The sequence below is a fragment of the Panthera leo genome, chromosome E1 (genome assembly GCF_018350215.1).
Source record: "Panthera leo isolate Ple1 chromosome E1, P.leo_Ple1_pat1.1, whole genome shotgun sequence".
In the NCBI taxonomy this organism is placed as follows: Eukaryota; Metazoa; Chordata; class Mammalia; order Carnivora; family Felidae; genus Panthera; species Panthera leo.
In genome coordinates, this window is record NC_056692.1 from 27,667,824 (window position 1) to 27,683,005 (window position 15,182).

The 15,182-nt window shown below is 37.6% G+C and overlaps 1 protein-coding gene across 1 annotated transcript in view; it reads right to left on the reverse strand.

Moving 5' to 3' along the window:
• Positions 1-15,182, reverse strand: part of PPM1E (protein phosphatase, Mg2+/Mn2+ dependent 1E) — a 212,562-nt gene that overhangs the window by 11,947 nt on the left and 185,433 nt on the right. The window contains exons 2-3 of the mRNA XM_042915300.1: positions 10,572-10,690; positions 2,660-2,859 (exon numbers count right to left, since the gene is read on the reverse strand). Of these exons, the coding sequence (XP_042771234.1) occupies positions 2,660-2,859; positions 10,572-10,690 (319 nt within the window). The remainder of the gene's footprint in view (positions 1-2,659; positions 2,860-10,571; positions 10,691-15,182) is intronic.

Consider the following 15,182-nt stretch of genomic DNA (forward strand, 5'->3'; position numbering starts at 1 on the left):
CTGCTTGAAGCATAAAGGCAACTGCCAGAGGAGGGTCTTCCAAACCTGTGCTTTGTGTTGACAAAGGAAGCCTAATCACAATATTACATTTAAACATTAAGTAGTTTGCTTCTTTATCTTCAACAGCAGTGTTCACATCTCTGATCTAGCTTACTAAGGAGATTTCTAACTCCCTGAATCTCTCACTTGAGTCCTGGGCTCCCTTTAGGCAACAGTATGTAATCATTTTCTTTTGCAAACTTTGACTTCATCCTTGGGATCAGGGAGCTCAGATGAGTCTAGGCCCTGTCATTCAAAGGAAATCAAATATACAAAGTAAACCATCTAATTTTCTTGTGCTTATTTTCTCATCTATTTTAAGTAAGGATGAGTTGCTATCTCATGGGGATTTGGAAGAACTACTAAAACAACAGATATGTCTGTGCTTTGAAAAAATTCTTTTTAGGGAAACCTGGCTGGCTCAGTTACAGGAGCATGCAACTCTTGATGCTGGGGTTGTGAGTTCAAGCCCCATGTTAGATGTAGAGATTACTTAAAATCTTTAAAAAAAAAAAAAAAAGAAAAGTTCTTTTTAAAGTGCATACTACATTTACAAAAGCACCAAATATAAATAGAATAAAAACACCCAAATATTATGATATCAATATCTAATACAGACATTACAACCAGTTAATAGTTTAATAAGTACCATCTACAATGCCATTGAAGATTAACTGATTAAACAGAACTATCTTCAGAAAAGTCTTGACTGACATGTACTAAATGTACTAAATGACATATACTAAAGCAGTACTTATAAACAATTCAGTTGGCAGGATAAGGGTAAAACTGAAAAACAGCTTTTACAAGCAGTTTTTAAATGAGTGAGCTGATGTGGGGTCATCACAAAGAGGGAGGGGACAAGAATACTTTTATGAGGACATGAGAATAGAACTTTAGTGTGTGATTGGTAGGAGATTTATTTTTTAAGTTTATTTATTTTGAGAGACTGAAAGAGCGCAAGTGGAAGAGGGGCAGAAGGAGAGAGAGACTCCCAAGCAGACTCCACACTATCAGCGTGGAGCCCAATGCAGGGCTTAAACTCATGAAACTGTGAGATCATGACCTGAGCCCAAATCAAGGGTCAGACGCTTAACTGACTGAGCCACCCAGGTGCCATAGTGGGGAGATTCAATATAGCATCTGAAGAAACAGAAGAGAGCCAAGTGGATCTCTTTAAAAAATTAGTTTTAAATTTTTTAATTAAAATTTTTTAATTAAAATTTAATTTTTAATTTTTTTAAAAAAAATTTAAAATCTTTAAATTAAAGATTAAATTAAAGATTAAAATCTTAAAATCTTTAAATTAAAAAATTTTTAATTAAAAAAATTTTTAATTAAAAAATAGTGTTTCCCCTGGTATAAAGATGATGTATTGTTTATTGGGACTAATAAAGAAGTATGAAGAAAGAAAGAAATCTATATTATCTCACCATTCACAGATAACCAGTCATATATATGTGCTGCTTTTGAGGCAAATATATCACATATATATGAGCTGCTTTTGAGGCAAAATGAAAACCAACCAGATCAAAAAAAAACAATAATGCCCTCAAACCTGAGTATAATCTTCAAATGGGTATAATGATAGAAGGGTTGTTTATCATACAATACAGCTTTTTAGGTTATATTTGCATAGGCATGGTAACATTTGGAAACAGAGATATCCAGATAGTCTAAAGATATTTGGAAACAAAGCTGATCTATCTTTGTAACATAAGCACCAATTATCAACCTACTATCACTGCTTAGCAGACCCTGACAGTCAGCTAAAATTTAAATTTAGCTGCCAAATGAAGGAAATATTGTGCTTTGTATAAATTACTACATTGTAATTTTTAAGTTATGGACTTGAGTGAAGAAAAGAGGCAAGTGACAGGCAAAGGAAACAAACCTACCTCTGTTTGCACTAACCTAACACATTTAATAGAAAAAGAAGAGGAAGATAACAAGAAAATGGTTATTAAGCTGACAAGGCTCATATGATCCAATTTGTCAGTCACAGAGATTCACGAAATGTAATTCCAGCTACTTTCCTGTATCAGAAACCAAGATTTTAAAAAGAAAATCACATGAAATCAGAAAACGGTCTCAGTCTCAAATTCATTCTTTTATGTTTGTGTTTTATGTTGCTTCAACAACACAGTAATGTGGGAACTTAATCAACAGCTTTATTGAGGTATGACAGTTTTTCTTTTTGCTTATATGTTTATAGAATAACTCTGAAAGTTTACACAAAAATTTGGTACTTCCCTTGTCTTCATGGAAGAGCACTGAGTGTCTGTGAGACAAGGATAAGAGATTTTTTTTTTCCAATTCTGAACCATGTGGATATATTATTTATTCAAAATAACATAAAATAGGGGCATCTAGCTGATTCAGTCAGTGGAGTATGCGACTCTTGATCTGGGGTTTACATTGAGCATAAAGCATACTTTAAATAAAACAAAACCCCCAAAATAACATAAAATAGTTAACTTTTCTGTTGTCTAATGCAAGCAAATTTGTGCCACTCTGCCTTTAGTCCTCCAACCCATCAGAGATACTATCAGAAAATAGGACCATGAAGGTGTTTGTTTTGTTTTTTAAATCTCATGGATTCTTGAGAAGTGCCCTTTACCTCTAAATTGAAGAGCATATTAAAGTCAGGAATGCAGACATGTTTGTCTTCCATTTTCCTGCGCATGTTTTTGATGGCATGGATTGATGTTTCATAATAAAGCTGGGGTCTCCTGCGGAGAGGGAAGTCTTTCACCCAGCTGCAGCAAATCTCATGTAGTTTGCTGAAGACAGAACGCGCCAATTTCATTGTCTCAATCTCTGTGAAAGAAACACAGACACCCCCAGTGAAGAGCCATTTAAAGCTGCTTTTCACTAGCCTGCTTGGTAAAGACAGAAGTAGGTCACCTTAGTCAAACTCCTTAATAGAAGAAATTCTTCTTCTCAAGAAAAAATGAAATGTTGCTTCTGAAGAGAGAAAATGACAACCAATCTAGTAGAAAATCATCAGCCAGCAGCTGCCACTGATATCCTTATGTCATAAGGAGAAAACCTCTGGTCAGGGTTGGATCTACTCCTAGACTGGATTTCTTCCAACCCTCAAAGTGCTCTGACCACTGCTATCTAGTTCAGCTCCACAGCAGTGGCTCCCTTTTGGTTGGCTGCCATGGTTATTATCTGGAGAGCCAAGCACCCCCTGCTTAGAAGAATGACTGAAATATGAACAGTAGTTATTCAGCAATTGAAATATGAAAGGCCTATGGAAAAAAAATCATTCATTTTGCAAACTACAGGAATGAGCATTTATTTTGATTACCATTTTGCTTTTGTCTTTTTCTTCCTGACCTCTTCCTTTACCTCCCTCCAGTTCCCTAACTTTTCTCTCTTGTAACTGATCATAATTTGGAACTAAATGATAGACATTTTTCTTATTTGATGAATTTTTTAATTAAAGTTTTTGGCAATGGCTTCAATAGTTTAGCTAGAAGGTTAACAAATGAAATAAAGTTTTTAAAGTTTTAAAAGTCTCTAAGGGAAAAAGTACTTAAACTCTGTCTGTATGTGTAACCCTGGATAGAAAAAGACCAACCAGAGGATTCTTTACCTTAGATCATTAAGTCTACTACCTATCAAGTGGAACAGATGAGCTGACTTCTGAGTCGGACTCGAATCCTTCAATGGATGACAGATGTGTAAGCCTTTTAGGCCACAATGAATAGTGTCTCACACCATCTCAGCTCCAGCTGTCCTCTACTCAAGTGCAGCTGTTAAATAACCAGGGGGAGATTAGGTTTTCTCAGGCCAGCATTTTAGATTACTATATCCCAGGTAAACAGGTAAAAAAAATTCAGAATTCTCCAAAAACCTTTTTTTTTTAACTTTACATAAAGCAGATATTATTACCTGACAGCCTGCGAAAATGTGTACCAGATGGCCAGTGGCTGCACATGACTCCTCTGATCTAGAACACAGATCTCCAGAAGAGAGACTGTGTTCTAGAATGGCCTAGGAACTTAGATTCCCATTTTTTTATTCCCTTCCCTGCTGTTGCTTTTTTTTTTTTTTTAATTTTTTTTTAACGTTTATTTATTTTTGAGACAGAGAGAGATAGAGCATGAATGGGGGAGGGGCAGGGAGAGAGGGAGACACAGAATCGGAAGCAGGCTCCAGGCTCTGAGCCATCAGCCCAGAGCCCGACGCGGGGCTCGAACTCACGGACCGCGAGATCGTGACCCGGGCTGAAGTCGGACGCTCAACCGACTGAGCCACCTAGGCGCCCCCCCTGCTGTTGCTTTAATCTGTGACTACATTTACCTGTTTTCTTACTCAAAATCCTTCCAACAATGATTATATTCAGAAAGCTTATCTCAAGGTTTTTGTTGCCTTTTTTTTTTCTAACATAGTACAGGGTGGTAACCTATGTTTTGTGGCTCTGCCCCCCCCCCCTTGACATTTTTATTTAATTGAAAATCAAGGGTACATTTGAAAAAGAAAGCAAGTTCAAAGAGCCAATACAACCTGAGGAGGTGTGTATAAGAGAGGAACTGAAGCTAATAGACAAGCCAATAGTTTTACTGTTTTGACAAAACTCCAATCTTTATTTTTTTAAAGCACCAGTTGCCCAGAGATTCTTTCAGCCAGCAATTACCTATTTGTAATTTGGTCTTTGCAGCAGCATAGGTGTGAGTTTGACTCAATCACAACAGAGGACTGCAAAACAATAAGTGAATTTGGAAACACTTACGGAGAATGGAGTTGGGTGAAACAAATAACTGATGTTAACTATCGGGATAGTTTCCAGATAATGTCCAAATAATAGAAACCATTATTTTTTGACTTGTATATTACTCTTCTTATATAGACCCACACTGTCCAGTAAGGTTGCTTACTAGCTACATGTGGCCATTTAACTTTAAGTAAAATTTAGAATTCAGTTTTTGGGTTACATTGGCTAGATTTCAAATGCTCAGTAACTGCATATAGCCAGTGGCTACCACATTGGACAACAGGCAGAGAACATTTCCATACCTGTGCTGTCTATTGGACAGTAAATTGGTTAGGTGGAGGCAATACCAGCTTCCTCTAGTATTTAGTAAACCAGTAGATCTGTTCCTATCCCCTCCCAGTTGCTTCTTCCATTACATTCCCATTACACCATCTTCTATAGCTCTTGCCACATTTCATACCAATAGATAATATTTATTAAGTACTTGTTACATCCTCTTTCTCTAGAACATTTCACAAATAAGTAAAACCTTTTTTTTTTTACACTTTTTTTTTTTTTAACATTTATTTATTTTTTGAGACAGAGAGAGACAAGAGCATGAACGGGGGAGGGGCAGAGAGAGAGGGAGACACAGAATCGGAAGCAGGCTCCAGGCTCTGAGCCATCAGCCCAGAGCCTGACGCGGGGCTCAAACTCACGGACCACGAGATCGTGACCTGAGCTGAAGTCGGACGCTCAACCGACTGAGCCACCCAGGCGCCCCAAGTAAAACCATTTTTAATCACAGGTCTGACTCCAACACCCGTGCTCTAGATTTCCCAAATTAGACTGTACATACAGACTGTGTCTCAATTATACTTGATTCATCATAGTACAGTAACTGGCAGATAGCAGGGTTTACTGAATAAATGAATATGCAAACATAAATTAGCTACTAAAATATTAAAATATTTGTATGCTTTTTGATTGTCCATTCTGTTTCACTCCGATTTTAACTTTTTTTTTAATGTTTATTTATTTTTGAGACAGAGAGACAGAGCATGAGTGGGGGAGGGGCAGAGAGAGAGGGAGACACAGAATCCGAAGCAGGCTCCAGGCTCTGAGCTGTCAGCACAGAGCCCAACATGGGGCTCGAACCCACAGACCGTGAGATCACTACCTGAGCTGAAGTCAGATGCTCCACCGACTGAGCCACCCAGGTGCCCGTTCACTCCATCAATTTCTACAGTGGTGCCATTATTTTATAATTACTGTAACTTTGGGGCACCTGGGTGGCTCAGTTGGTTGAGAGACCGACTTCGGCTCAGGTCATGATCTCGCAGTTTGTGAGTTAGAGCCCCACGTTGGGCTCTGTGCTGACAGCTCAGGGCCTGGAGCCTGCTTCGATTCTGTGTCTCCCCCTCTCTCTACATTTCCCCTGCCTGCTCACATTCTGCCTCTCTCTGTCTCTCAATAAAGGTTAAAAAAAAATTTATAATTTAACTTTATAACATGTTTTCATATCAGAACTAGTTTTCCTACCTAATACTAATTTTAAAAGGCTATCACTACGGTAGTTTGACATGCTTATTCTTCCAGATGATTTTTCTAATTATTTTGCCAAGTTTGAGGGGGAAAATTTGTTGCCCTTGTGTTTGGGGTTACCTTAAATTTATAGAGTAACCTGCAAAAGAAAAAAAAATTAATGTATTTTTCATATTGAGTCTTATCTAGAAAAAAGTTGTTTCATTATTGAAACATTGTTTCATTAATTAAATCCTTTTTATGTTGCTCACTAGTTTTAACATAGGATTAAAAAAAATTTTTTTAATGTTTATTTTTGAGAGAAAGCACGAGTGAGGGAGGGGCAGAGAGAGAGGGAGACACAGAATCTGAAGCAGGCTCCAGGCTCTGAGCTCTCAGCACACAGCCCAATGCAAGGCTGTAACTCACAGGCCATGAGATCATGACCTGAGCTGAAGTCAACACTTAACCAACTGAGCTACCCAGGCGCCCCTCATAGGATTTTTTTTAAAGTAATTTTCTACCCCCAACGTAGGGCTCGAACTCATGACCCAGAGTTCACATGCTCTTCCAACTGAGCCCGCCAGGCGCCCCAGGAGCTTCATATTTCTTAAAGAATATATTCCTAGTTATTTTACTTTATTTCCTATTTCGAGTCAGAACTTTGCTTTAATGTGTTTGGGGTTTTTTTGCCACCTAGCAAACATTCCTCTTTCTACCAGAGACATTTCCTTCTCTCAGTTCCTGTGTATCTAGGAGTAAAACATGTGATTCAGGTCTAGCTAATTAGAGAATCACATTCCTCTGGCCACAGTGATGGGTTCAGGAATTGGAAATAACCCAAGCTGGGCTGGTTAGAGTGAATCTGTGATTTATGTAAGAGCAACTGAGTAGTTAGTTACTCTTATTTTCCTGCTTGATTTGCACCTGGGCAGTTGAAGACCTGGTGGCCTAGCAGTGATCTTGCCTGAAAATGGAGCCTGAAAATAAAATCAAAATTAAAGAGGGGTGCCTGGCTCATTTGGTAGAGCATGCAACTGCTGATCTCAGGGTTGTGAGTTCAAGCCTCATGTTGGGTGTGGAGCCTACTTCAAAAAAAAAAAAAAAAAAGAATACAGCTGAGATTTGGAGAAATGCCAGGTTCTGATGAATCATGTGAAGCCTTGCATCTAGCCGTGTAGCCCATACATTGAAGGGTAGCCAATAAATTCTGTTTTGCTGAAGCCAGTCTGTTAGTGGTCACTTGCAACTAAAAAAAAATTTTTTTTTAAGATTTTATTTTTAAATAATCTCTATACCCAACATGGAGCTCGAACTTACAACCCCAAGATCAAGAATCACATGATCATCCAACTGAGACAGCCAGGCACCCTGCAACTAAAAAATTCTTAAGCATACATTATGCACAAATGCTAGATTTTGCTCTGAGTCAAATTTTGTCCTACAGTGTCCAAGAGGTACCCATCTAGTTCTACTTTATTAAGTATATTTTTAAAATTAGGAATGGATAATTGAATTTAATCAAATGCTTCTTTGGGCATCTTTTGAGATTATTCTGCTGTTTTTCTTTTGACCTATTAATATATAAATTATGCTAACAGGCTTCCTATTATTTTTGTTTTATGGTCTCTTCAGCACATGCTAAGCATATGGTCAGGCCTCAAGAAAATACACATTGAATGAATTAACTATTGTACTCAATATACAAGTATTTTACTTAAGATTTTTTACATTGATTACTAAGACTGACCCCTCATATCGTTTTTTAGTTTTGTTTCAGGCAAGTTTTGGTTATCGGTGTTATGGTTTACAAATTTTCCTCCTTTGTGCAATTGGATAATTCATTCTAAGAAACATTGGAATTATCTGTCTTTGATCATTTGAAAATGTTCACCTGTAGAATCATCTATTCTTTCTCCTTTTTGGAAGACTGCTCCTGGGCAATCTTCTCAATCTCTTTCTTCTTAGGTAAAGTTTGTTAACTTGTATTTTTCTAGAAAATACCCAGGTTTTCAGGTTTATTTACACAAAATTTTCATAATTCTTTTAATTTCCTCAGTATTAGTGATCATTTTCCCCTTCTTGTGTTTAATTTTTACACTGGGATATTTTAAATAGATTTTAGGTTGTCTGGATAGGCGTTACATCCGCCAAACTAAATTTGTACCAAGAGACACACAAGGTCATTTAGCAAACATTCTGCTATGGGTGACAAACTTTTAGGTTAAGGATTTTTTTTAAGTCTGTTTTTGGAAACAACTAAGAGGAGAGACAATGGCGTTTCATTGGAGACTTGAGTGCCTGTAATCCAGTGACAGCAGACCTTACTCAGTAAGCTCATTTCCCACTCTAATGTGTGGATAAACACAATATGCCCTGTAGAGATTCTCCTCAGCAGCAGTTCACACTGAGTGATTTGGGTTAAAAGGATTAGGGACTTGCAAATAGTTAGATTACAACAGATCATTCTGAATCACAGCCATGGCCTGGAGACATTACTGGGTAATCTATTGAAAAAACATAAAATCAGAACTACCAATGATACCACCATTTCACTTTTGCTATCTTATGGGGGTTCCAAATATTCTTCCAAAATAGGCATGCAGGGCAACACTTCAATCTTGCTACGTTAAGTATTTTCCTTCTGCAGGGAGTGTAGAACATCAGTATGTATAATTGCTGCTTGAAATGGAAAAATAAAATAAAAAAGGGTGTGAAAAAGAGAAAATTGTCCAAAGTAGCAATCCACCCCCTCGCAGCTGTAAATTACTCATTAGTCGTTAATGTCACTGTACTGAGCTGGAACTGAGTCAGCCATCACCCAGGCTGCAGTGAAGCAGAATTTAATCTCCCTCATCTTTTCATTACAGGGCTTTTACTTCATGCATCAGTAACAGAGGAAAGACCAATGCTTTGTAACAGGAATTCCATCCAAGTTGTCTCTGGAACAATTTGGTTCCAAGTGAATCAATTACTCTCAGTAAAAACAAGAAGAGGAATTCCTTTCTTGCCAATTTTCTGTCAAAAATGATCTAGAGAGATAAAGGAAGAACAGAAATGTTTACTTTTATATCTGCCTCAAGTTCTCTGGGATTAGCTACTCTGATTCATTAATATATGCTTTGCTCCTTATGCACCATGTTTAAAGGCAAATGCTTAAGTTGGAATAAAATGAAATATTAAAATTCCTTAAAAAAAAAAGTTAAAAGGGGGGTGGCGCCTAGGTGGCTCAGTCAGTTAAGCATCCAACTTCAGCTCAGGTCATGATCTCATGGTTTGTGAGTTCGCATCAGGCTATGTGGGGACAGCTCAGAGCCTGGAACCTGCTTCAGATTCTGTGTCTCCCTGTCTCTGCTCCTCCCCTGCTTGTGCTCCCTCTCTCTCAAAAATGAATAAACGTTAAAAAAAAGTTAAAAAAAATAAAATTCCTTAATGATTTTGAGTAGTAATTCCTAATTTATAAGAAACTAGGTATTTCTTTAGAGCCTGGCAAATATGTATAAGCATAATATGTTAATAAAATAGGCCTTCCTTCAAAAATAAAACCTCTTAATTTGCCTGGAAAAAAGATGTCCAGTGATCCATGCAATTAAATCACGTTACATAGTTGTCATAAAGAACTCTATTTATTGGTAGAAATAAAATTTAATATAATGAATGAGAAGTTATGTTACAACTGATTTCTTGAATTTTTATATGATTTTTCACTTGGATTCTTAAAGGTAAGTGAAAAGTTTTAAATAGGTTTTGCTCAAACTCTCTCTCCCCTCACTCACTCATCTTTTCTGTTGTGTCTTCACACTTCTCACTTTACTCTTTCCATTTACCCAGGCATTATTTATGATAATATTTTGTTAGGGCAGTCTCTTGCTCCAGTTATTGTCACATATTTTCAAAATACACCTGTATTTTTTCTTTTTCCCTCCTTTTATTGACTAGTTTGAAATATATATAATTTTGCATTTTTTTCTCCTTCTTCTGCTAAAATCAATAAGTGCATAAAGAATTAGATTTCATGTTGTGTAGACATTTTCTGTGTGTCACTACACATGAGAAGATTTTAATATATATATAAAGTTTATTTTGAGAGAGAGAGTACACATGTGAGCACAGGAGGGGCAGAGAGAGAGACAGAATCCCAAGCAGGCTCCATGTTCAGCACAAAGCCTGACATGGGGCTCCATCCCATGACCATGAAACCATGAGCTGAGCTGAAATCGAGAGTTGGACACTCAACTGACTGAGCCACCCAGGCGCCCCATATTTTAATATTTTTAAGCGAATAATGTAGAAAGGTACTCACCCACAGTTCCTTCTGTGCCATCTGTTTCCTTTGGGATATAATGTGCAGAAAGATCACTCTGAAGGACTTCGTCTGATGTGGCTCTGGCTAAAGCAGCAGCCAAAAAGGAAGGGCAATTACTGAAAGAGAAAGGGCTATTTCAGTAAGAATTAGGAAATAATCCATTTAACATTAATAATTACTTAGTATTAATATATTTATCTCAAAACAAAATTATATCTTTAAACACTGTTCAACACATTTATTGAGTATATATTACGTGCTAGGCATTCTGGCTTGGAATTGGGTATACAATGGTGAATAACACAGACATGACCTCTGACTCAGTAGGGCTTATAATCTAGTTAGGGAGACATGATAAATAAGTAAACAAATAGTTAAAATTGGGATAAGTTTTATAAAAGAAACAAACAGGTTACAGTGATAGAAAATAAAGAGGGGGATACCTACTTAGAATGGTCAGGAATCTGTACCTTGGATTCCTGGATTCCAATAGATTCAGGAATCTATTCCTAAAGAACAGGAAAGATTCAGTTTTGTGGGTGTGGGAAGTTGGGAGAGAATATTCCAGGCAGAGAAAGTACCATGTGTACAGATCCCTTCTGAGAGCTTGGGATGTTTGAGGAACTGAGAAAAGCCCAGAGAAGATGAAGATAGTGGAAAAGGAGGAAAGATGGCAGGGAATAAGGTCAGAGTGACAAGCAATGGCCAGTTATATGAACCTTTTGGACCATGGAAAGGAATTCAGATCTTACTCAAAGTGCAGTGGGAAGTCACTGAAGACTGTGAGCAAGGGCATGCCATAACCAGACATATTAATTAAAATATGACTTTGACTACCAATGGAAATCCAAAAGGAGCAAGAATAAAGAATGGTGTCCAATAACAAGATTGTTGTAATCCAGGTGAGATTGAAAAAAAGAGTATAATCTGGAGAAAGAAAATACAGAACTTGCTGATTACTGGAATACAGAGGTCAGAGAAAAGAATTGAGACTGAGTCCTGGGTTTTGGACTGAGCAACTAGGTGAATGTGGCATCATTCCCCTAGATGGAGAAACCAGGAAAAGAACAGGTTTGTGGGAGGAAAGGGTGAAGAAGAAAGTAAGAGTTAATTTTAGCATGTTAAATTGGAAATATCTGTGAGATATCCTAGTTAAAGGTATCAAATAGTTATTAGATATTCTAGCGTGGAACTCAGAGATGTCAGGAAATTCAGAAGCCATGAATGTACGGATGGTATGTTTTTTTTTTTAAGTTGCTTTTTATTCTTTTTTTTTTTTTTTTTTTTTTTTGAGAGAGAGAGCGTGAGTGTACATGTGTACAAGCAGGAAATGGACGGGGTAGTTGGGGGGAGAGAATCCCAAACAGGCTCCACACTGTCAGTGCAGAGCCCAATGCCAGGCTCTAACTCATGAACCATGGCATGAGCTTCTGACCTGAGCCAAAATCAAGAGTCAGACACTTAACCAACTGAGCCAGCCAGGCGCCCTTGTATGGATGGTATTTAAAACTGTAGAAGAACATACCACATAGGAAGAGATTATAAAAAGAGTATTGCCTCTTGTGGAATAGGAAGGGTATCTCAAGCCTCACCATTGTATTTGGGTAGTTATGGGAAGGTTGTATAGTTTGCTTCTTTTTTTAATTTTTTTTTTAGATTTGCTTGTTTTAAGAGAGAGAGAAACTGGGACAGGCAGAAAGAGGGGTAGAGAGAGAACCCCAGGTAGGTTCTGCACCATCAGCACAGAGCCCTATGCAGGGCTTGAACTCACAAACCGTGAGATCATGACCTGAGCCAAAGTCAGACACTTAACTGACTGAGCAACCAGGCGCCCCTAGTTTGCTTCTTTAGTCACCATGTTTTCATATCAAGTGGAACTATACTCCAGGAGCTGTCATCAGGAAATTGTACCCAAGGAATCTCATCTGCACCTGACCTCACTGAGTTTCTAAACTTCAAGCCTGAGCCTGATGCCATTAAGAAATGGAACTTTGGGAGACCTTCTTGGGAGGGGGCAAGTGTATTTTGCATGTGTGAAGGATGTGAATTGTGTGGCCAGAACAGACTATGGCAGATTGTTTTTCTAAAACAAGCTACAACAATATTTCTGGTATCTAGTACAGCTGCTTTAGCAGTTCCTTAAAATGCTTAAGTTATTATATAGCCAAGCAATTCCACTTATAGGTATATAGCCAAGAGAAGTAACCACGCAAAAACTTGTATATGTTCATAGCACCATTATTCATAATAGCCAAAGAGCATAAACAACCAACTGTCCATCAACTGATTATGCATAAATAAAAGACAGTATATTCATACAATGGATTATTATTCAGCCATAAAAGGAATAAAGTATACATACATGCTACAATGTGGATAAACCTTGGAAACATTAGGATGATAGAAGCCAGTCACAAAAGACCACACACTCTATGATTCCATTCAAAGGAAAAGTCCAGAATAGGCAAATCTATAGAAACAGAGTACAGTAGCGGTAGCCTAGGGCAGAGGGGTGAGGTGCGTAGGGAGTAACTGCTGATGGGTAGGAAGTTTCTCTTGGGAGTGATGAAAATATTCTAAATCTTGGATTGTAGTGATGATTAAACACTTCTGAATGTATGAAAACCATTGTACACTTTAAATGGGTAACTTTTATGGTATGTGAATTATATCTCAATAAAGATGTTTAAAAAATTACTGACTTTGTTAAGAACCACTGAATAGTGGAGGTGAAAATAAGATTAGAAATGGAAAGCAAGGAAGTGTGGCAGTGAAGGCAAACAGAAATGGGACAGTAACTGAAAGGGCATATGAGGAGAGGGAGTCTGTTCTTATTTTAGAATGGTGTAGAATCTGATTGTATATTAAAGGAAATGATCTAGTAGAGAAAGGCTGATAGATAATGTAGGACACAGGGGATGACCAAAGGAGCAAAGTTCCTGAGAAGGCAAGAAGAGATGAGATCTAATTCATATCTGATAATGCTGACCTTTGATAGCATGAGGCACATTTCACCAGTTGGAGAAGGAAGGAAGAAAATGGGTACAGATGCAGGTAGGCTTCTAGACTTCTTAGTAGGAAATAAGAGTATTCCCATCTAAAGGTATGATTCAACAGTAACTTATTGAGGCTTACAGTGTTCCAGGAACCATTCTGGCACTCAGGATATAAATGACCAAAAAAGACAACTCCTGCCTTTGTAACCCTCATACACTGTTGGCGGGAATGTAAGTTGGTGTAGCCACTATGAAAAACAGCATTAAGGTTCCTCAAAAAATTAAACCAGAGATACCATACAACTAAGTAATTCCACCTCTGGTTATTTACCCAAAGAAAACAAAAACACTAATTCAAAAAGATATATGCCTTCCTATGTTTATTGCAGCACTATTTATAATAGCCAAGGTAAGGGAACAACCTAAATGTCCATCCACAGAGGGATGAAGAATTATGTAGTTTATATACAATTGAATACCAGCTATAAAAAATAATGAAATCTTGCCTTTCAAGATAACATGAATGAACCTAAGTGAAATAAGTCAGAAAAAAAGACCATATGATTTCACTTATATGTGGAATCCAAAAATCAAATGAATGAACAAAGAACAGAAATAAACTAATACAGAGAACAAACTAGTGGTTGCCAGAGGACAGGAAGGTGTGGAAAATAAATGAAGGGGATTAAGGGGGACAGACTTCCAGTTATAAAATAAATAAGTCATGGGGAGGAAAAGTACAGCATAGGGAATACAGTCAATAATAGTGTAGTAACTTTGTATAGTGTTTCATAGTATATATAATTGTTGGATCACTGTGTGGTTTACCTTAAACTAATATTGTATGTCAATTATATTTTTTTTAAAAAATGGGTACCTGGGTGGCTCAGTTGTTTAAGTGTCTGACTTTTGATTTCAGTTCGGGTCATGATCTCACAGTTTGTGGGATCGAGCCCCATGTCAGGCTCTGTGCCTGTCTGACAGCACAGAACCTGCTTGGGATTCTCTTTCTCCTTCCTTCTCTGCCTCTCCCCAACTAATGCATTTTATCTCTCAAAATAAATAAACATTAAAAACAAAAACAAAAATAACCCCTCCTCTGGAGCTTAAATTCTAGAGCATGGCTTCTCAATGAAGTATGGTAGGTTAGATCAGCAGTTCTCAAACTTTTGCAGACATCAGAGTTACCTTGCAGGGCTTGTTAAAACACAGATTGCTGGGTCTCATCCCTAGAGTTTCTGACTCAGTAGATCTGAAGACTTGAAAATTTTCATGTCTAGCAAGTTCCCAGATGAGGTTCATGCTGCTGGTCTAGGGACAACACTTTGAGAATCATTGGGGTAGGTTATCAGCTGGGTGGTAAGGGTAGAAAGAAAGTACATGCAGCAGGAGGGATGAGAATGTAGTATGAAAAAGAGAGTAGGACTGTCAGTGCTAAGAGACTGTTGGAAGCTTGAGACAATTTTTAAATGAAACCAGTCTTTTTGGTTGTACGATTTTCTCCATCTATGTTCATGTGTTGGAATATGTGTAGGTAAAAAGAATTGTCTAGTTTGTCAAGATTTGGGATTTTGCAAGGTAAGTATTAAAAAGTGAAGAAGAGACATGGAAA